Consider the following 23,814-nt stretch of genomic DNA (forward strand, 5'->3'; position numbering starts at 1 on the left):
TCCCCACTGTATTTTCCACTGCATGCATCCGATGAAGTGAGCTGTCGCTCACGAAAGCTTATGCTCAAATAAATTGGTTAGTCTCTAAGGTGCCACAAGTCCTCCTTTTCTTTTTGCGAATACAGACTAACACGGCTGTTACTCTGAAACCTGTCATTATGCAAGGTTTAAACTAATGTAAATGGTTGATTCTACGTAACTTGAAGTCTTTAAATCATTATTTGAGGACTTCAGTAACTCAGCCAAAGGTGATGGGTCTAGTACAGGAGTGGGTGGGCGAGGTTCCATGGCCTGCAATGTGCAGGAGGTCAGACTAGATGACCATGATGGTCCCTTCTGACCTTAAAGTCTATGAGTCCAGAATTTGAATGAATCTTTTCAATAAAACAAATACAGTAGTATCTCAGAGTTACAAACACCAGAGTTATGAATTGACCGGTCAACCACACACCTCATTTGGAACCAGAAGTATGAAATCAGGCAACAGCAGAGATTTTAAAAAAAAAAAAAAAAAAAAAAAAGCGAACAGTACAGTACTGTATTAAACGTAAACTACTAAAAAAATAAAGAGAAAGTTTTTAAAAAATAGTTGACAAGGTAAGAAAACTGTTTCTGTGCTTCTTTCATTTAAATTAAGATGGTTAAAAGCAGCATTTTTCTTCTGCTCAGTAAAATTTCAAAGCTGTATTAAGTCAATGTTCAGTTGTAAACTTTTGAAAAAGTTACGAACAACCTCCATTCCCGAGGTGTTTGTAACTCTGAGGTTCTACTGTAGTACATTTTCAAAAAGCTTTTACTGTCCAGTTTGCTTTCTGCATTTCACTCATATTGACTAATGAAAACAAAATTGTCACTTTCACTTGCCAGTTTTCATTCACTAGCCCAATAGGGTTTTGTTGGAGTTACAAACATATAAAGGGGATTTTCAAAGCCAAGCTCAAACTGGCTTTTGTTTTGAGAGAAAGTGCCAATCCAGTTCTAGGTGAGTTGTTTGGGTTTTTTGGGGCTTTTTAAATTTTTGTATTAAAAAAAAACCCTGGAACCATGATGATTATTCACATAAAATTAATATTAATCTTTTTAGTAATAACAAAATCTTCTCAAGTAACAGACTGCAGTATTCCTATGCTAGCACAAATTAGAACAAAGAGCGAGCCTGAATTTCACATTTTCCTTTCTCCCCTTTGATAGCTATTGCATTTTTATAATGGACATCCCAGGGCTTGAGTTGAGTCTCCAGGCTCCTTTACATCTGCTGGTTGGATGCTTCTGACACAAACCACAATACACACTTTACCCTTCATACCTTTGCACATATGAAAGAAAAGAACTGACTGCATCTGGAGTCATGGAGATGTGGGGAGAATGTTTCCATAAAATGAGGGGTGGAGGGGGATTTCAAATCCTTAAGAGGGTATCTGCCATTACCGTTTAGAACCATGATACACATAAATGAATATTCTGGGACTAAGCTGAAAATCTTCCCTCTAACTAGGCTAATCAAGTGTTTAAAAAGTGAAGATACTTCAGATTCATGGTGAATCATTTAATGACTATACCTTAATTTTTCTTTCTGGACCAACTATTATAACCTTCTGTTATTACAGGTACTCTTTTTAGAGGAGGAAGGATGGTTTTGCAGTCAAACCCTAGGGCAAGGAGGAAGAGTAACTGAGTTCTATTTCTGGCTCTGCCTGAAAATTTCAATCCATGAATTGCCCAGACAGCTGCAGCCCTCTGGGATAATGCAGATCATAAAGCCCACAATGAAGTGAGAGACAGATAGGGACAAAGGATTCTCGGTCAAGGGGATCTGGCTATGGGACAAAACTTCCAGAGGAAAACAGGCAAATGCAGAGTATCATCAATAGGAAATGTTGAAAAATCTCTCTCTCACCATAGCAAGAAAGACACAACACTGACACACCCTCATCTATACACACACACACACACACACAGGAAAAAAGAGCTGTAACAAATAAATATCCCAAGCAGAGTTTTTACCCTAAAAAGAGAAAGAGCCAGAGACTCCTTGGTGTCCAGGAGGGACTAATGATTTTATGGAGAAGGTGCTAAGATACTACAGTGATAAGAGGCAGTATAAAATCCAAAGGTAGACGTTTCTGTCATCTGTCAATTTAATGTTTTAGAACCACAAAAAAGATCTGGGGGGAAAAAAAGACCTAATCACTTCATCCCTCCATGTTTGTTAAAACTTTTTGAGGGGTTAGCTTGATCAGCATTCGTGCTGGCAACTAGTGTGCGCTAGTCCAAGTAAGGTTGGAATAACAGAAGAATGGTCACTCTGGAAACCAGTAGCACTTGCGACCTGCACCATTGCACTCTTTTGTTACTAATGTTTCTACTTGTGTAGAAGGCCAGTTCTCTATCTAATATCTGCCATCTGAATTTAATTATATAAACTTGCTGAAACTTCACATGAGTGTTTTAAAAGAAGTATTTCTCAAATATCTGTCCCTACTTTCCCTGTAAATCTACCTTGCAGACAGTTGGGAAGGTAATTTTGGTCAGACCCTGCATAACTCTCTTCTGCCATGCACATGTTTTGAATTACAGTTCATTTCCTTAATCTTTGCAGTAACATGTACCTTGCTAAAATAAAAATACTGTTTGGTTAATGTCTGAACTGCTACATTGTCATCGCTGCTAACTTGAACAGTATCAGAAGAGAGAACTGAACCAAGGTTTCGTTCAAGCTAGCAAAGAGCTCTCGGCTATGGGAGAATGTGGAGGTCATGCAATGTCAAAATCTTCCATGGCATCCCAATAAACAGTCTGTCAAAGTGTGTGCACTGTTTAATATTGCATTTCTATAGTATTTTCTATTTGAGGATCTTGGATCACTTCACAAGTGTAAATGAATGTATCCTGGAAGGATGAGAGAAGTACTATCACTGCAGATGGGCAAGCAGAAGCAGAGAGAGATTAAGAGCCTTGCTTTTAGAGGTCTTGTGTGCCCACAATTTCAGTTGAAGTCAATGAGAGCTGCCAGAAACTGCGTATTCCTGAAAATGAGGCCCTAAATCGCTAGGCTTGCCTTTGGTTACTCAAGATGCTCTACACTACAGAGATTATACCAGCATAACCATGTCGCTACAGCAATGCTGGCCTAACTGCTAACTCCATAGTACAGATGCAGCCTACACTAATAGAAGGGATTTATCCATCAGTGTAGGAACACAACCTCCTCAAACAACAGTAGCTATGTTGATGGAAGCATTCATCTGTTGACACAGCTGCATCCACCCAGGGGGTTAGGTCAGCATAGCTACATCAGTCAGGCGGGTGGATTTTTCACACCCCTCACAGACATGCCTATGTCCATCTAAATTTTAAGTGTACCATAGGACTAGGACTCCTGAAGAGCTAAACGATGCTGATCAAGTTCCCAGCTGCAGTGTGAGAAATAACAGGACTTTAAGTCAAACCTACTGCAAAAGTGAGAGTAACCTCTCCAGCTGAGCAACACAGATTGGCTCAGGAGAGAATTTTATCTAGTCCACCTCAGACCGAAGAGTGGTGGGAGAGTGTATCAATGAAAATACAAGTATCCTCAAGTGCTTTGTCAGGGGTGGGGGAGGGATAGCTCAGTGGTTTGAGCATTGGCCTGCTAAACCTAGGGTTGTGAGTTCAATCCTTGAGGGGGCCATTTGGGATCTGGGGCAAAAATTGGGGATTGGTCCTGCTTTGAGCAGGGGGCTGGACTAGATGACCTCCTGAGGTCCCTTCCAACCCTGATATTCTATGAATTGGCAATAAATAAATAAATAAACAACACTGGGTTTGGCCCTGAAAAGAGAATTGATACGTGAGATGTGACTGAGGTACTTCAGAACATGAAGAGTAGAGAGAAAACTGATCAGTCTCTCCTTAATTCATACTGCCAGATAGTATGAGAAGAGGAGGACTCTCCAGGATAATCTTATTGGGATCCAGGAAGGACCCCCCCAGCCTAAGAGGGGGGTCCACAGGACCTGGAAAACCAAATAATTACGGGGGGATAACTAATGAACAACAGGGACAGGAGGAGTGCGGTCAAAGGGTCAAACGAAGGGAACCAGACGGGGACACTGAACAGAGAACCCCGGACAGCGCCCACTGCTCCTCAAAGGCGTCAAGGGAGTCAGTGGACGCCACCCAGAGGAACTCTGCCCGGAGGCGTGAACGGACGGAGGATCGGAAATAGGCCCCACAGGAGACTTCATCGGCCAACCTCCTCACCCTGGTTTTATAGATGGCCACTTTAGCCAGGGCAAGGAGGAGGCTGACCAGGAGGTCCCGTGACTTAGTGGGGCCACAGACAGGGAGTGCATAGATAAGGAGGTGAGGGGAAAAGTGCAACCAAAATCTTAACAAAAGATTCGTGAGGAGCCGGAATAGAGGCTGCAGCCTGGCGCACTCCAGGTAGACGTGCGCCAAGGTTTCCCTCATGCCACAAAAGCGGCAGGTGTCCGGGATTGGGATGAACCGCGCCAAGTACACGCCCGTGCTCATGGCCCCGTGAAGGAGCCGCCAACTGATATCCCCAGCGGGCCTCGGGACCAAGGTGGAATATAGGCCGGCCCACCGGGGCTCCAGGATAATGGTAGGTATATTTGAGCAAGAAACAGTTCACACAGCCTATTGTCAGCATTTGACACTCCCTACAGCAGGTGGTCAATGATAAGGTGTATGTGTAGTTAGACATGCAAAGGCAGGGTCAGTTTTCATGCTTCAGGGAGTCTGCAGATTATAGCAGGTGTCACATAGCCCTTCTGCCCCACCCATAGAGAACAATGCATACCTAGTCATGTGCTTTAGGAGCAGAATACCTATCTGTCTGAAGCAATGATTTGATCTGCTAATCCTATGCCCCTTAGCTCTTTCAAAGGGACAGAGAAAACTACTCAGAACGGACAACTCCCACCATATAATTACATCAAGAGATATTATGTAGCTCATCAGAATTTTAAAACTCATTTTAAGTGAGCCTAAAAAAATGTGAGAAAGAGACAATACAATGACATGCCTCCCAGGACAGGCAAAACCCAGCAACATTAGTTATTGTTAGGTGGAGAAGTGACTTTAACTGTGGATTAAACATTAATTTTAGTTACAAAATATGATTTAGTTGACAGAGACAAAGCACAGCCTGTATGCTGAAGTCAGTGTCTTAAATGACATTTCAATATCCAGACCTGTCAGAGGGGCAAAGACAAAACCATCCAGGTTACAAACTGTGCCCTATCTGCATTTCACTGGGGAGTTTCAAGTTGCACACAACAGCAAGCGCGCGCACACACACACACACACACACACACACACACACACACACACACACACACACAGAAAAAATGTAGCAATAGAAATAAGCAGGTGGGGTTTTCCTGCAGGTGCCTGAGAGCTTTTAAATACAGGCTGGTGGAGAAAGGTGATCAAGCTTATTTGCTGAAATCCCTTCTTAGCCAACTTTTTTTTAAAAGGAATCCCCCAACTATATAGCTATCAAAGCTTCTTCCCACAAGCTTTCACCAATGACTTCTATCTTTAGAAGGATTTTACACTACATTAAGCAATGATTTAAAAATAATCCACAAACTGCCTCCTAGGAAACTAACTTTGTGGTTTATACTGGCAAGCCGCAATGACAATTAATTGAGCCCCCATATGCTCTATAGCAGTGGTTCTTAACCTTTACTGTAGCCTGCACCCCTTTGGTTCTCAAAATATGTTCTCGCACCCCTTATCAAAAATTGTTGAAGTAGGTCAGTTCTTTAAACCTAGATATATTTTTTGTTTGTATATTACAATAATCGTTAAAAAATGTATAATGTTAATACATACATAGGTTTGATGAAACAAAGTAGGTGTACTTACATGCCTGTGCTTAATTTGTGTTTTCAGTGATTTATCTTCTAAAAAAAATATGGCATGTCTTGCACGCCCAGAAAGGGCATTTCGCACCCCCAGAGGTTGCGTGCACCCCAGTTTAAGACCCACTGCTTTATAGGAATTGCCTTATTTAAGAGGGAGAGCATCACAAATGGCTAATGTCATTACTACAAAATTAAAGTCAATACTTTGGAGATTGATTTTATAAATATGGTGTATTATTTCACACAGGCTTTAAATAATACATTTGATGGCACAGTCATCCAACATTCTTTGTGGCCTATGTGTGAAATGGGTCTGGTCAAGTTGCTTTGGGACCTTTACTTTTTAATTTTGTGACATTAAGGTTGAACATTCAAACACACCAATGTTGACTTAATGCAGATCAACAGATTATTAGAATATACCCACACCAAACATTATATTAAAACACACAAGAGTGAGGAAAATGCAGACTGTCTCTTAATTCATATGGCTGGCAGCCTGGAAAATGTCCGCTTTCGAAAGGTTGTTTGTAGTGTTGTTGTAGCTGTGTTAGTACCAGGGTATGAGAGAGAGGTGGTGAGTGAGGCAATATCTTTTATTGGACCACTGTTGGTAGAAAGAACAAGCTCTGTGAACCTCAAAAGCTTGTCCCCTACACTAACAAAAGATGATCCAATAAAAGATATTACTGCACTTCCCAGTCTCTCTCAGTTTTCAAAAGGTTAATTTCAATCATCCACTGGGGGACACCACTATAGTGTTAGCCAGATTAACACATCAGTGAGCCAAATTCCTCCCGGATGTGACTCCACTGAACTGGATTTATACCAGGAAGAATCTGGCCCATTAAGTTTTGCAAAGTGAATAATTCTGAGACTAGGAGTGCTGCCCTAGTTACTATTTTTGGAAAGTGATTCACAAGTGAGGCTGCTCTCTCTTTTTTAATACCATCCTGGGCTTTGAGAGTGGAGGTCAGTCCTGTGTTACAAGGGGGTGCTTATTAAGAGCACTGTTTGGAGAACACATGGAAGGGAAATAAATTGAAGAGTTGTAAAACAAAGAAAATTATAAGCTTAACCTTAAAGGGGGTATTACAACATGTTGATTTTAGAAGCTTCTCTCTCTGGACAAATCACTCCAAACTCGACCAAAAAATAGACTCTAAAGGGAAAAATAATAAAGAGATCACAGAGGGACTTCATCAACAGCTTCATCTGAGGAATGCAGGTAACACAATCTGTGACACTGACTAGACGAAAAATGGGAAGCAACTATTTAAGCTCAGCTAGGATGATCCTAGAGAAGATATGGAGAAGAAGACCACTACAGTACTATAGCATAAGGAGAGAACCGTTTTCAAACAAGCATAGTCAAAATCCCCGATCCAAATACCCATAAACTTTGTGACTGGCTCTTTTTCTCAGTTTTGAAGCAAACCTATCTTCACTGAAGTTACTTCAATATCCTGTATGCATGGGGATCTTATTGCAATATTGGACAGTAGAACGCTTCAGAAGCGGCAAACCCTGCAAGCCTTATTTCCTAAGGACCCTTCTGTGGAAGCAGGGCTTAAACAGGGTGTAGTTTTCAGGACCTTGTGGAGGATGTAGGGGCCCCTGCTTAGATTTTCTCCAGGGGCCCCAATATAACTTCAGTTCGGCCCTGGAAGGGTTAAGGAGACTGCTCCTTTATATACCACTAGTGGCCCTGCCTGGTTCATGTCCTGAACACAGCTACAAAATGAAGCAACAACTCTTAATTAGTTAGTTATGATCCTGATCCTCCTCCTGTGTTAGGGTGAAGGCCATCTGTCTGGAACCAGTTCCATAGTCTATTCCATTGTCTATGTCTTTATGTAACACCATCAGATTAGGCCCAAAACTTGGATTTTGTAAAACCCTGCTGTTGTATTTTTTTTAAATGACAAGAAACAATGGAACAGGGTCCATTAAATTACCTTTTTTAATTCACACTTTCATTTGAATTTAAATATCCTCCCAAAATGTTTGCAAAGTGAACATTGCAGAATTGTGCTACTGCAGGATAACAAGAAACAGAACCCAGAGAGTAGCATATATCCATTTCATACTTTGGAACACAAACAGCATTGACATGAACAAGAAGAGGAGAAATGTTACCATGAATGGAAATATTTCACATTCATATTTTTATACCCCAAGGGCAAAAGCCTTCTGCAAGTCAGCCTAGAAAATCTTGACTCAGCTCTTCTGTTCTCCTTTATATACGGCTCTCCCACTGACAGGACAAAACCTACATATGCAGGGAGAATAGCCAGTCTCAATCAAAACTTGCATAAGGATTTGGGGGCAGACTTTTTCCCTCCCTGCATGACCTAAATTTAATTTTAGGTCCCACTCCTTGTGGCACAGTTCCTCCAAAGAAAACCTCCCCAATCCACTCTCCCAGTTCCCAATTCCAAACCTCCACTGACACAACCTGAGCATCCGCTCAATGGAAAAAGTAACATTAGACTTGTATTAAGGATAAATGAGAAAAAGGGATTTGCACAGTAAAGGTCCTTTTCTATACTGCTTGGTCATGTGACTTCATCCCAATTCATATCTGCACTGTTTATTTCACCTTCCTGAGTGTGGGACTGTACATTTATAAACTATGTTTCCCTAGTTCTGCCCAGACCCCACTGCTCAAATCTCTCCAAGTCACTTTAGAGTTTGGTGTGAATTCAACCAAGACCAAAACCAGAGGAGCAGCAAACACACAAGAGGATTGAACCAAAATGTTTTAGGAAGCAGTTATCCAGAGTACAGGGAAGGGCTTATTTTTTTGGACTATAGCAATCCTAGAAGTCCCAGATTGGACTACTACTAGCACAAAGTAGAAACAGATCTGCACAGCCCAGCTCGAGATATACTGTGCTAGTGCCCAAGAACCAGAAAGTTAAAATGCTGTTTTCTCGTAACTGTCTCTGCACTTTCTTCCATGCTGCCTAAGGCATGGAATGTCCTTCCCTGACGTGACTTGCAGAGCCATTACCTTGTCCTTCAAATCTCACCACAAGACCTACTTCTGCAGAGCCACCAATTAGTGAACAAGGATGAGGAGCAGATAGAGATGCTGATACTTACTTTAGCAATTTAATTTATATATCTAAAATGTGTATATATCCTTCTTACAACCCTCTTCCCCACCCTTTTATTATTGCATATCTTCTCACAGTGTAATAATTTGGGGCAGGGTCTTTGTCTTCCTTCACATTTGTAAATCAACGAGAGCAAGTGTTTCTGATCTTAAGTAGGGCTGCTGGGGACCACTGCAATACAAATATTTAATAACAGAATGACTAGTTGAGAGAGAGACAATTGAGCTCTTGACAGGTTGTGGCCATTAAATATAAACTGAAAGTTACTGTCACGGGCGTGGGGGGTTAACCCTTTTTGCGCTGACCACATTCAACTTGCGTAAACAAAATCTGCCTGACTAAATTAACTAAGGGGTGTCCTATGCCCTCTTTCTCCTCTGCATAGGAGAGGCCATGATCAGGCTCACAGACAGGTCATATATTAAGCACACACACTCTGCACATGGATGAAAGAGTCTAATGGTTACAACAGTAACCAAAAGACAGAACTCCTGGGGTCTGTTCCTTACACTGCTTTGGACTTGCTGCATAAACCTCTCTGCAAATCAGTTCACCTCTCTGCCTCAGTTTGCTCCTCTGTAAAACCAAGATAATACTATTTACCATGCCCCATTGTAAAGCATGGCATCACACAGAGTCCGTGAAGCATACTCGCCACTATTACAGTAGTGCACAATATGCTCCAATGCCAAACTTAGGGCAATCTTGCTTGGGCCTTTGCTCTATGAACTACTATTAATTTCACGGACAGTATTCACCCTTCGGGCCCAATTTTTCTCCCGCTTAAGCAAATGACAGTTTAGCCACGCACTGCACTGCGGGTAAGATCAGACCCTTAATGTCTTCATTAGTTATGGTATAAAGACTTTCTTTACAGCAGACATGACTGAGTGCAGTCTGTCTTACTAATCAAAGACAAAATGGAAGACTTAACCTGCACTTGCAGGGGCCACAGACTTCCATTTAAAAGGCCTTTTCCATTCAGAATGTCAAGGATCTTATGTTACAGTTTCTCCCTTTGTCTGTGTCAGTAAAACACAATTATAAACTCACAGTTGAGGCACAAGCCATTACTCATATTTCTTTAAATGCTCAATTTGAAACTGAGATTTTTGGCACTGAGATTTTTGGCTCAAATTCTATTTCTTGGCATTTCAAATGCCAAATCAGAAGCAAAATCTAGGTACAGTCATGTCTGTCTGTTCATCTGCTCCCAAGAAAGAAAGTAAAGGAATGTGAACACAGGCATCTGGTTTTCCTTTAACCCTCTGCTCTGAGATCAAAAGCTGCAGCCAAGACTGCAAGAGTTAATAGAATCACAGAAATCACAGATGGAAGAGATCTATTAGGTCCATCTAGTCCATCATCCCCTGGGACCCAGGCAGGATTGTTGTCAACAATACAGTTTCTAGTGCTTCGCCGTGTCTAGTTTTTAATGTTGCATCTAGATGCACGGATTTAATTCAAGAGGGCATTAGACCCTTTTATAGGTTTCTGAATGGTTCCTTGGTGAGCAAAGACAAAAGCAACAAAGTTTTTCAACACACTTCATGAAGAGAACACAATAACTAAATGAAAATAAAACAACATTTTTTACCCCTTTAAACAGTAAGTTTGAAGAGAATTAGGTAGACGCTAACACTCTTCTTGAAACTGTAAAGCACTTTATGACAAATGGCAATGACATTCTGCCCTTCAGAACTAGCATTCAGATCCGCATTACAGAATGAAGTTATAAGGCCCTATTAGTTATTAAACTATAGCTGAGTTTTTCCTCTTTTAAGTATTGTCTGAAGTTCCTAAGTAGGCCAATTGTTTTTCTCCCTCACTCCATTTATACTCTTGGCTCACAGCCACTTCACAAATCAGACAAATTCCAATCACTGAAATTAATCCACTGCCTTCAGGTTTAAAGAGTATCTGAGATGTCATTCATTTGGAGTTAGTAGTCAAATATGTTTAGTTAGAACGATTATTATAATTCTCTAATTTAAAGTGGTCATTCTTTGAAAATAAAATTGTAATATTTATATATACACAGACAGAGACACACACACACAGTCTCTAGACAAATGTTAAAAAACTGTCAAATTGGGGACAATAATTACATTTTGTTATAACAGTTTTCTGAAGCCCAAAAACAATAATATTTCCACAGTATTTTTCTAAGATTCCACTGTACACAGTTGTTTAAAAAATAAATAAATAATGAAATGCAAATATTGCAACGTTATGTACCAGAAGTGACACCGGCTATACACAAAAGAGTGACACCAGCTTCACTGTCATTCAGAAGGGAGAAATGCAAAGAATAAACAAGAAGCAAAAAGAGTGACAAGTCAACCGGATTTTTAAAATTCTCTTTTAATACTTTAGGCTGGGATTTTAAAAGGGATTTAAAGGGGTTAGACACCCAAATCCATTAATTTCACTGGGATTGAGGCACTTAACTCTTCTAGGTCCCTTTGGAAATCCCAACCATAGGAGTTATTAGTAAGGAAGATAAAGAAGTTTCTTTATAACATAAGATTTTTAAATCAACAGGAGGACATGATTTTCAAAGGCATTTAAGTCACTTAGGAACCAAAATCCCATTAACACTCAATGTGATTTATTTTAGGTGCTCAGTAAAACGTTACCCAGTGTCTTTACAAAATATTCTTTTGACAAAGATATAAATAATTTTTCTCATCCTTTTATCCTGAAGGCTCCCCCGGGCATTTCACAAGTTTTGTACACACAGTATTACTGAAATGCAACCACCTCTAAATTCACAAGGGTGGGGGATTTTTGCCAAAGACATAGGGACACACCAACTCTAAGAAGAAGTTCCATGGGTCTTTAATTCTCACACAGATCAGACGTGAACTCAGTTTTTTAAGATCTCATGTGAAAATATACCACACACACTAAGCCAAAAATCTTGGATAAATGAGTTGAAACAGTATTTCGTATAAATCTCACTCAACTACAGCTTAGAAAAGGGGTTTTCAAACTGGGGGTCGTGACCCCTCAGGGGGTTAAAAAGTTGTTACATGGGGAGTCACGAACTGTCAGCCTCCACTCTCAAGCCCCGCTATGCCTGCAGCATTTATAAATGTTAAATATAAAAAAAGTGTTTTTAATTTATAAGGAAAGTCGCACTCAGAGGCTTGCTTTGTGAGAGGGGTCATCAATACAGAAGTTTGAAAACCACAAGCTTAGAACTTTCTGAGGTTATTCATACATATTTTACAAATTAGCCACAGTCCATGGAGTTGCACCTGTTTCCACCAGGCCTGAATGTGGACCTGCGTGCATTGTAAGGCACTCAGATATTACTGTGATGGATGTTGAATGTCATAAAAACTTGAATTGACAGATATGAGCTGCAGACATGCAGATTCCGCAAACATTTTTAGATGGAATTTTTTAAAATCAAGTTTTCACCTGTGATACCAAAGAATCAAACAATAAGAGACAATGTTATTGACCAAATTATAGGTTAGGCTTGGGATCTATAGAAGGAGCTTATCCAAATATAACAACAGGATTACTACATAATATTCCACGTTTGACATGGTGCGTATACAGAGACCACTCCACCCAATTGTGAGAAATTTCATGTTTCTCACACCAGAAATTTCATGCTTCTCACACCAGTTATTCTCAAACTGACTATTATTTTTATTTCCATTCCATTAATTTACAAAATGGAATATTATTTGTAAACATCCTCCTGCTTTGCTGTTCATTCTCATGCTAATGTTCCTGGCCAATATAAACAGGAATCTCTGCCCGCTAACATTTTCAGAGACATCAATCGTGGGGAAGAGACAACTCTCCCACTTACATTGTTTTTTCTATGTAACAGTCTGTTACGCAACACTACACTTCTCCCAGAACTTCTACACATAACCAGTTCAGTGACTTCACCAGTTTCAGACAGAGTAATGGCAGATCAGAAGCTCTGGTGTAAATCTACACAGCCTTATTCTGGGGTTCAACCAACTAGCATTAACAGAAGTCACCTGCTTTAAGCCTCTGACACACAAAAGAAGAGATTCAACTATGTACAACCTCAGAAGTGTGGATTTTCTCAGCAGCTAAAATATTATTTATTTGTATTTTTGTAGCACCTAGAAGCCCAGTCACGGACCAATACCATGTCATACTAGGCACTGTACAAACAGAACAACAAGACAGACAAACAGAACAAAAAGACAGTCTCTGCCCCCAAAGAATTTACAGTCTAAGTAACATGAGATTAAGAAGAGCTCCCTCATTCTCTTACATGATTTCATGTCTCCTATTTTATTCTAACAATGCATAGACCATAGATGTGCTCTAATAAAGCCATCAAAATAATATTTCCCACTCCACTTACACAGTGTCTTCTATACAGAGAGATCTCAAAGCCCTTTATAAATCTTAATTAATTGACACAATGAAGTTTTGCTTGTGAAGCGGGGTTACTCTCTACTTGGTAGGTGGGAAAACTGAGGCCTCTCTCTCTCTTTAAATAGGTTAGATTCTTTTCTAGTTTTAAATTTTATATTCTTATTGTTTAGCTCAAAAGTAATTTTGCAAGTGTGCATTCTTGGGTAAAGTATTTATTAAACAGATTCAAAATGTGGGGTCTTATGGCACCGCCTCAATACAAATAATTAATAACTAACAATAATTAATGTTTCAGAATATGAACCATTCCTGTGAGGTATTATAGCTATGTGACCACTTTACCCACCACTGAAATACAGCAGCTTTGGGATAACACACAACAAATGTTTAACAGGACAAAGTATCACCATGTAATAATTTAGTAAGTAAAGTAAATAAGTAAAGAATAACAACTCTCTCTTAAAGTGCAGTGGGATTTAGATAACATTAGTATCTAGCTTATATGCATGCAGTGTTGTTGTAGCCATGTCAAGGTATTAGAGACAACATGGGTGAGGTAATATCTTTTATTAAACCAATTTACAAAAATTGCCACGGAATTGTTAGTAACAACAGGGATCTTGGTTTTATGTTTCATTCAAAAGGCAGCACCTACAGCATAGGGTTGCCAATCATCCTGGTTTCACCAGGAGTCTCCTGGAATCACACTCTATCTCCCAGAGGCTACCTCAGCCAAACTGGGAGATTTTGGGCGCTAACAGTCCGGCGCGGCAGCAGGGCTAAGGCAGGCTTCCTTACCTGCCTTGGCTCCGCGCCGCTCCCGGACATGGCCAGCACTGTCCCTCTGGCCCCTTGGGGACAGGGGGTCTCTACAAGCTGCCCCTTCCCTGAGTGCTGAGTCCGCAGCTCCCATTGGCTGGGAACTGCGGCCAATGGGTGCTGCGGGGGCAGTGCCTGCAGGCAGAGACCCCACCTTGCCCCCCCGCCTAGGAGCCACTGCGAGAGGGATTAGCTGGTTGCTTTCGGAGCTGCCCAAGGTAAGCGCCAACACCGTGATGCCCTCCTGCACCTCAACCCCCTGCCCCAGCCTAGAGCCCACACCCAAACTCCCTCCCAGAGCCTGCACCCCCTCCCACATCCCAACCCCCTGCCCCAGCCTGGTGAAAGTGAGTGACGGGGGGGGGGGGGGGGTGGAGTGAGCGGGGGTAGAGCCTCGGAGAAGGGGCAGGACAGGGCAAAGATCTTTGGGTTTGCACGATTAGATGGTTGGTAACCCTACTCTAGTAGTGCAGCATTCTTGAAGACAATCAGAGGGCACTAATTCAATACTGATTCAGAGGGAAAGTGCCACCTATCAAATCACCAAAGCTATTTCATTAAGCTTCTTCACTTGATCTCTCTTAAAGAATTCCCATCAAAGCACTGACCCAGCCTAACCCAGGATAAGCTTATGAGGAGTTCACAGCAGAAGGTGATATGGCTATCACCGTGCTTTAAAAAAAAACAGTTGCTCAACCAATCACAGCAACAAGCTCAACAAGTGAAACTGTTGCTTTCCAAGATAAAAATGTATTTGCAGTTAATTACTGGTGCCATTTGGCTGGGAGGACAGGTATCTGATACCTGTTAGTGTAAAGCATTCACCTTACTTACAAGAGGCCATTTATACAGCATGTGGTTCACAGCTTGGTCTGCACAATTGCTAATAAGGTTTTTCTCCTTTTTCATTTATGAACTGCTTCTCCATGCCTCCTCCAGATTCTGTGAGTTATCACATGTGTCTACAAACATATCTGGGCACTTACACCAAGTTAATATTTAAAAGCAACACTGAACTATATAGAGTTAGTTCAGTAAATTCAAAATAACTTACCCACTAATAACTTCACATCTCTGACAGTGAAATCCCGGTCAGGCATTCTATAATTAGCAAAAAAAAAAAAAAAAAAAAAAGCAATGTTAAATGCTATCAACGTGTGACCACATTTTCTTTACAAGGATAAAATAGAAATAAGATTATGGTATTTGTGGATATTTTAATACACAAGGTTATTACTAGCAGGGATCAAGCATGGTTTCTCTGAGCAGTGTGGCCAGATTTTGTTGTTGTTGTTTTTGACAGGGGAAGACAGGGAGTGGTATCACGACACATTATTGGCTTTTTGAGGTTAGTTTGATTAGCACTAGTACCAAAAAACGTCTCTGCTCACAAGTGGGGAGCCTGTGCTAGAATCCTGCTAGCAGCAATTACATGTGGTCAGGTCTTTTGACAAAACACAATAATATTCTACACTTCTATTGCACCTTCCAGTTGACCATCTCAAGCACTTTGCAAACAATTAACCCTCACAATATCCCCATGAGGTAAGTGTTATCTTTTTGTTCCTGTGATTTGCATTCTCTCTGCAAGGGCCCCACAGCTGTGGAATTCACTATCTTCCTTGTCTGAAACAGACCCAATCTGATAACCTTCAGGGTTCACTTGCAAGGCTCAGATTTTTACCCAAACACTTGAGAATGGGGAAGAGGAGAACTATTTGAGGACAAAGGGGATTTGAGGTGACTATTTTAAATTGGTGCACTTGACCCCATAACATAGAAACACTGTAGATATAAGGTTTCAGAGTAGCAGCCGTGTTAGTCTGTATTTGCAAAAAGAAAAGGACTACTTGTGGCACCTTAGAGACTAAATAAATTGGTTAGTCTCTAAGGTGCCACAAGTACTCCTTTTCTTTTTGTAGATATAAGGCACCGAGTGCATATGGATAGGTGCCCTTTTTAGCATTTGTATAAATCATCATACACAAACAAATAAAATAAAAAAGACAGGCCTGACTAAGAGGCAAGTGGGCAAACCCAATCTGCTGAGAACTCCTACTGCCCTAGCACCAGTGAGTAGTATTTATAGAAACAGACAAGGTGGAGGAATATCTTCCTTCCCTTCAAAATGAAACTACATGCTCAGTACTTTGGAGAGGACACCTAGAGTTGGTTTGTTATTCTCTACAACCCCTGACCATGTCTTGTGCCAGAGTGAAAATTCCACAGTGCTGAATGCAAACTGAGCGGTCAATGTTGTGAAGCCCACTTCGTGCTAGGTTTACAGCTAGGAAGTCCAGCTTTAATTTACACCATCTCCACTGACTGCTTATACCTCCCTCTGTAAGCTTTGATATGCTGCCACAGAAACAAAAATCCTGCTGCTTCAAACGTACCCTTTTCCCTCCTATTCCACCCACCATAGATGCTATGCTCAGCCCTTGCACAATTACAACTGATTTACCCTGCACTGTGGCACAAATTGCAGCTCCACAGACTTCCAGTACCATCTGTGCCCTCAGTAAATACCATCCATTTGTCAAGTCTGATTACAAATCCAGAATGTCAGCAGTGGGGTTGGGTGGAGGGAGAGAACAGCTACTTTTTCTTTGCAATATCATTTTCATTTATACTGCAGCTTGTAAAAGAGGATCTCAAAGTGCTTCAAAAGCACTGAGGCCACATCTACACTAGAGACCTTATAGCAGCACAGCTGTACTGCTGCAGCGGCACCGCTATAAGGGCTCACACGTAGCCACTCTATGGCAACGGGAGAGAGCTCTCCCATTGGCATAACTAAACCACCTGCAATGAGCGGCGGTAACTATGTTGGCAGGAGAGCATCTCTCACCGACATAGCGCTGTCCACACCAGCGCTTCTGTCGGCACAACTTTTGTCACTCGGGCGCATGAAAAAAAACACACCCCTGAGCAACATAAGTTTTGCCGGCATAAGTGCTTGTTTGCATAGCTACCACTGCTCACTGAGCTGGTTTTATTATGTCGACGTGAGAGCTCTCTCCTGTCGGCATAACGCAGCTACAGGAGCGCTCTTTCGTCGGCACAGCTGTAGACATGGCCCAGATTAACAAAACTCACACAACCATACGAGTTTGGTAAAGGATATATAGGGATCACTTTTCCGAACACCAAAATGAAGCCACTCCTGGGATAGAACACAGTTGTACAGAAACACTATACCAACAGTTTAGAGCAGAGAGAGAAGACTAACGTATCCAGCTGAAACTGCAGGAGAAATTAGGGAGGCAGAATGTAATTACCTGACTTTGAATTTGGCCTAACATTAGGGTTAACACACCAACATAAAATACAATCCTTGGGATCTGTACTGACCGTAAGCGTTCAGTTTCAGTTTCATATAAAACATGTCACCTCCAACAAACCAGTACCTGAATAATATGATGTGTATTCATACAGATGCACAGAGTAGAGTGCCAACTATCAGTCACTAATATGTCTTCCTGAAGCACCTTCAGGGGTTCTCACAACAAATTTTTTGGTGGCCTCAGAGTGTGGCCACTCTGATGATTTTTCCTAAAATACTTAATTAATTTTAGGAAAAACAAATAAATATGCAAATATACATGTCCAAACCACTGTAATTTATTTTGGTAGGGTTTTGCAGACTCAATAATAAAAATAATGTACAGTTGTCTCTATTCTTTACTGGACCTAAACAGAATAGAAACACAAATAATATGCTTTGCATGTTTTGGCTTTTTGGTTGTTGTTTTTTTCACGCTTGCCAGCTAGTAAGCCTGCTACTGTGAAAACAGATAGTCATACATTTGTTAATGTCACTTTTCACAGCAGATTTACTCAGCCTCAGCGAGCTGGAGGACAAATTAAGCCCTGGATGGGGAGTCGGATGGGGGGCTGGGTGGAGGGCTATAGGAGGCAGTGGGAGTCAGGGCAATGGTGCAGGGGTGAGCCTGGGGCTGGAGCCTGGGGTCCCACTGCACAGCTGGGGTCTGGAGGAAGCAGTGGGGCCAGCGGCAACATGGGAGGGCGATCCCAGGGCCAAAGCCCGAAGCCTGGCAGCTGGGGAACGGAACCCACTGCTGCACAGCTAGAGCCTGCCGCCCACCACCCCAGGGCTGAAGGCCAAGCCCCACGGCCCCTTGGAAGCTGGAGAACACATACTGGTTCCCTGCGCCTACAGTGTTTGGGGCTCCAGAATGGGGTAAGGGCCACTGCTTCCCCCCTACCCCTATCGTCACCCAGGAGGCTTTGGCCGCAAGAAAAAACCCTGTTGGCCGCATTCGAGAAACGCTGTAGGTGTTCCTTAGAAAAGTCTCCAATTCATGTACTGACCTGCGCCAAGGCTGGTTAGCTTGTGAGTTCTGATTAATGCAGCACAATGTGGTATGACTGCCAGATGGTTAAAAGAGACAATATGTCTTTTCAGACGCACCATCTCTCCAACTTACAATCATATTATAACTGCCAATGATCATGGGAGTGTCTAATTGTTCCAAATATCTCCCTAAGGAAGACAATGGCTGCTAAAAGATCATGACTTGTATTTCCTGCTTCTGACCACTAGAAATAATAGCTCATCATGGTTGGAAATATGAGATGGAAAAACACCAAGGTAATTTTTTAACTTTACTTTCATTCTTAATAATCTCCTCATCAATTACCACACTTCCTGCTCTTCAAGAGGACAACCATACATGGCAACAGAACTGTTCAAATACACTTTGTAGATCTGCCAGCCACAGACATGCAAGCTGTTTAACAGCAAACAGAATTGGAAGTACATAGCAACAACTATTTCTAAATGTCACATAGATCTAAAACTACTGTATACAGTGTGTGTCATATTAACACATTATACACACACAAATATATCTTTTCATCTCAAAGTGTTTGGCATACTGCAAATAGGGATCATTTCATCTACCAAACTACTAAAAAACAGCCTCCTCTGGGGCAAGATACAGCAATGCTACCCAAGAGTTTGGGACAGGAAGTAAACAACACTGTATCTTTTGACACTGCAGGGAGAATGTAGGTCAACAAATGTGTTTATCTAAACGTGGATTGGGTGACAACACTGGGGCTAAAATCTTGACTCTAATCTTGTAAAAAATATTTTGGGAATTACAGACAGAGCTGGCAACACCAACTATTATTAATGTTGCCCAATACTTCCCATTATAAGACGCTGTTTTCACTTGGTTATAACTTTGCTGAACTTTTAACTATTTTGGTTGAAATTTTCCATGCTGGGTGTCTGCCTCAGGCTGAATTTTTCTGGATAACTTAAGCTCAAATGGTTAAGCCATTTCTGAGAACGAGGCTAGAGAAAAATATGGTTATTTTATTTATGTTAAAAAAATCCTGGTGATTTTTTTTTTTTAAAAAAAGGTCTTGTGCCCCCATGCTTTGGAGCAGGGACTTGAAATCTGGCCTTTGTGTCAGAAGTGTCTTCTTCTGCTGCTGTGAAAATCTCCCCAAATTTGGCCAAGTTACAAGACTTTGAAAAACAATCACAGTTTGGTACATGCTCAGTAGAGACCTCCTAGGTTTCAGCAGCTAAATTCCCCAAACATTCCATCCATAATGGTCATGATCCAAAACAGGGCTGAGCAGGAGTTACCCTGCAATTGCAGCTCTGGGCTGCTGTGAATCCAGGCACCTGACCTGAGAGCCAGGAGCCTCTCTCTCCTGTGCTCTCAATACTCCACCCTCTGGGCCCAGAAAGTAGAAAAGGAAGCTTCCTGAATTGAATGCAGAAGGAACACGAGATGGGCCTGCAGAGGAAGCAGTTTGGGAAAAGGAATCTGGGGGACAGAGAGGGATGGAAACTGGGACCAGAAATGAGAAAGAAGGAGACCAGGAATTCGGGTGAAAGGGAAGACTGTAATTGGATGGGCAAGGAGACTGGGACTAGGAAATGGAGGAGTAAGGGAGCAGGGTCCAGGCAGCCAGTGAGTAAGGGCAGAGATGGAGATCAGACTGAGAAGCTGAGGGGGGAGACTTGGACTGGCTGGGCAAGAGGACTGAGCACAAGTGAAGCAGAAGAAAGAAGGGGGGGAAAGACACATCTGACAAGCAGCGGGGCTACAGGGAGAAGACTGGTACTGGCTGGGCAAAGGAACTAGGATAAGGAGGCAGGGGAGGAAACTGAGACTAGATGAGAATCCCGGGGAGGGAGATTAAGACTGGGAGCCATTGGGGACAGGGAACATAGCTGAGGGGAGAGTGACTGGAAGCAGAGGGGAGAGAGAGAGATCAGATGAGGAACCAAGGAGCAGGACGGGGGGGGGACTGGGACTGACTACGCAAGAAGACGGTCGGGGGGGGGGAATCTGGAGGAGGAGCCAGAAGTGGGAAAAGGCAGAAGGAGTCTCACTTAAGAAGACAGACCAGAAGAGTCTGTGCCCATTACAGCACACTCCACTCCAGAGCACGGACTGAAACCCAAAATTCTTGAGTCTCACCATTCCTTCACTTACAGCAAATATCTGTGAAACCCAAGATGAAGTGTCCTATCCTCCTCTAGTGCTGGTCTACATAAAGGATGACAACCTACTACCGCTATAAATTACTTCATTAGCTAAAGTGGCAAAGGTCTATGTGGTGGATCTAAAGATTCTAACCCTGACAAGATCCATGTTGGTGTCAATACGATGCTACTTGATGGAATTTCTGTTTTTATTACTTGTGGTTTTTTTAAACCTAGGAAATTACACACACACACACACACACACACACACTTACATTAAAAGAGTACAAAGGTTGCAAAGTCAAGCACTCAAAAATTTGGAAATGCCAGAATTAAGGTACCTATGCCACCCTAATTTGGCCCTCTTGTACATATGCATTATGATACAGCTTTTAATTACATGATCACATAGTATTTTAATGCAATTTTTTGTATGTTTATATATATACATACCAACTACTCTTGGCAAAAAGAAATATAGATACTTAGAAGTGCACATTTAGATGAGATGGAATTATATTATTCCACAGAATACAAAATAACAAAAATGTACTTATGTATCTCACTCCTAGCATTGGAAATGAATATAAATTGCATTTCTAACATTCTTTTGACCAAAAGGCAGTCAATCCCAAGTACATATTTACACTTCCTTCAAGAAATTCTATTTCAAGCTCACACGTGAATCAATGCACATTTTAATAAAAATTACATTAGAACCTGGGATTTCCCCTAAGAGGCAAATCAATACACCTGACCAACTGTCCAGTGGAGATTCCCTTCCAGACCCCTCCAACAGATCATTTAGGCCCTAATCTATCAGATTTGATTTGTGCCTATTTTACACATCAAAAATTACCTAGACTCTTTAAAAATCTAGCCCCAGTTCTTTACTCTGACAGCCTCTAGCTATGAATTCCATCTATTGGAAGAAGCTGCACATATGATGTGCTTAGTGTTGTAGGAGGGGGAAACAGAATACAGCATCAGTTAGCCAAGTGCCTTCCCACTAGAAAAGGGAAGAGACACCAGAATGGTATCAGCAGTTCGTAAGGGTAAGAGAAACTGGCTAGTCAAGTCTGGCTGTTGGAAACTGTTTAAGCTCATCACAGCAGACTGGGGCACACATGCTCCTTCCCTTTGATAAGCATTAAAGTGAGAAAAATTCAAGTCAGAAAAATGTCTACAAATGTTATCATGGGACTCCCTATGTATTCTCTCCCAAACATTTCCAAATCCAGTTCAGAATCCAAAAGATGTTTTTTCTAACCACTGCCTCTGCAAGCTCCACCTGCCAGCTGAAAATCATAGTGCATTCTTTCAATCTTCAGGCTTCACCAGTAATAAAGATTCTGTAACTTATCTGACAGCTTGTTTATACTGTGTGAGACAGCATAGAACGTAAAAGTCAAAATTGGAAGAGTGCATATCCTGTCATTAGAGCACAGACTGGGAGCTGGAAACCTTGGGCTGTTTCCACCTTTGTCCCTGACTCCCTCTGTGACAGTGTGTACAACCACACTGTAGCCACTTAACCTTTCCCTGCCTCAACCTGCTCATGTGTAAATTAAATATAATCATCCTACCCTCCTCCAATGGGTGTTGTGAGGCTTAATGCTTTTAATGCATTTGAGTTCCTCAGATGAAAGACCATATAAGTGCAAAGTTATAATTTTGTAAACATTTACTAATAAGTAAGATTTTGTTGTAACTTACTTAATTCCCAGTCCATCCTTACTTCTGAAGAGAAGGGGAACCCTGAGAGCTTCTCTTTGCACATACTCAAAAGTAAAATCTGTTTGAATATTTGAATAAAAAACATAATCAATTACAATGACATTCTCACTTCACACTAGATTTTTTCAAGATTCACCATTTTAATTTCTCTAAATTAAAAGCTCACTATCACTTAAAGAGAACTGCAAAGAGAGTGAACATTTTTAGGTCAAAAGCAAAATCTGACTGATTGACAATACTCTCCCAGCTGCTCTCTATTTTTCCTATTCACTGATGCACATAAAGCAGAATGCATTCAGAGATTCTCAGTTGTCCTAGGTTGAGAAGCCCTGGTTATGATAAAATGCTGAATTAACACTTACAGCAAATTCACAACCAAGTAACTGCTAAGAGGCCTGGCACATACAGAGCAAATATAAGGATCAAGCTATATATTTGGGTTTTAAGAAATATACTGTTTCTATTGGGCTTTACAGCAGTACAGTGTAAGGCCCTGATCCTACAAACACTTACACACATATTAGTTTACATGTGAATAGTCCCACTGAGTTCAATGGGACTACTTACATTTGTAAAGTTATATGCAGTTTTATTGTAGCCATGTCAGTCCCAGAATATTACAGAGACAATGTGTGTGAGGCAATATCTTTTACTGGACCAACTTCTGTTGGCGAGAGAAACAAGCTTTCGAGCTACATAGATCTTTTCCATTTATAAAATTAAGCATTTTTAAAAAGTTAAGCAGGTGTGTGTCTGCACTATATATCTTATAATCTGGAAATTTTATTGTAATTTCTGACACAGGTAAGGTGATGAGAGGGAGGGAGGAAATCTCTTTTCAATAGAAATTATTAATTTAATGCCAAAATAACTAGAACACTGGACACAGATTTGGTTGTCTGTACACTGAACACTATCACATTATTATTTCATTCTGAGGATTAAGCTGAACTGTTAATGTTTATACGCAATGGTTTGAAATGCCATATGTCACACCTGAAACAATGATGCATGTGATTCAGTGACTAGTGAAAAAGTGATAAGCACTGATGGGGGAGGGGTAATAAAGGGGGCTTCAGGAACTCCATAGTCTATTTGGATTCTGCAGCCATAGAAGTGAAATTAAATCTAGAAGTGGCCACACAGCACGTACCTGTGATCTGTAATCCTCCTTCCATAAAGGAGCGTAAATCCTATGTGTCATCTCTAAAGGATGTCTTGTATATAATAAACATGTAAATAGCTTAAAAATAAAAACATGTATCGTTTGTCTCCTCAGCCATCCAAATGTAACCGTTCTAAACACCCAATCTATACATCATATACATAACCACTTTTAATTGCTTAAGTAATTTAATTATCTAAGAACATCCTTCATGGGACTCTGCACGAGATTTACCATCCT

General features: G+C 41.2%; 1 protein-coding gene across 1 annotated transcript in view; it reads right to left on the minus strand.

Moving 5' to 3' along the window:
• KDM2B (lysine demethylase 2B) overlaps positions 1-23,814 on the minus strand; it is a 166,993-nt gene that overhangs the window by 139,165 nt on the left and 4,014 nt on the right. Inside the window, 2 exon segments of the mRNA XM_007058291.4 lie at positions 15,252-15,298; positions 22,389-22,467. Coding sequence (XP_007058353.2) covers positions 15,252-15,298; positions 22,389-22,467 — 126 coding nt within the window.

The sequence above is a fragment of the Chelonia mydas genome, chromosome 15 (genome assembly GCF_015237465.2).
Source record: "Chelonia mydas isolate rCheMyd1 chromosome 15, rCheMyd1.pri.v2, whole genome shotgun sequence".
Classification (NCBI taxonomy): domain Eukaryota; kingdom Metazoa; phylum Chordata; order Testudines; family Cheloniidae; genus Chelonia; species Chelonia mydas.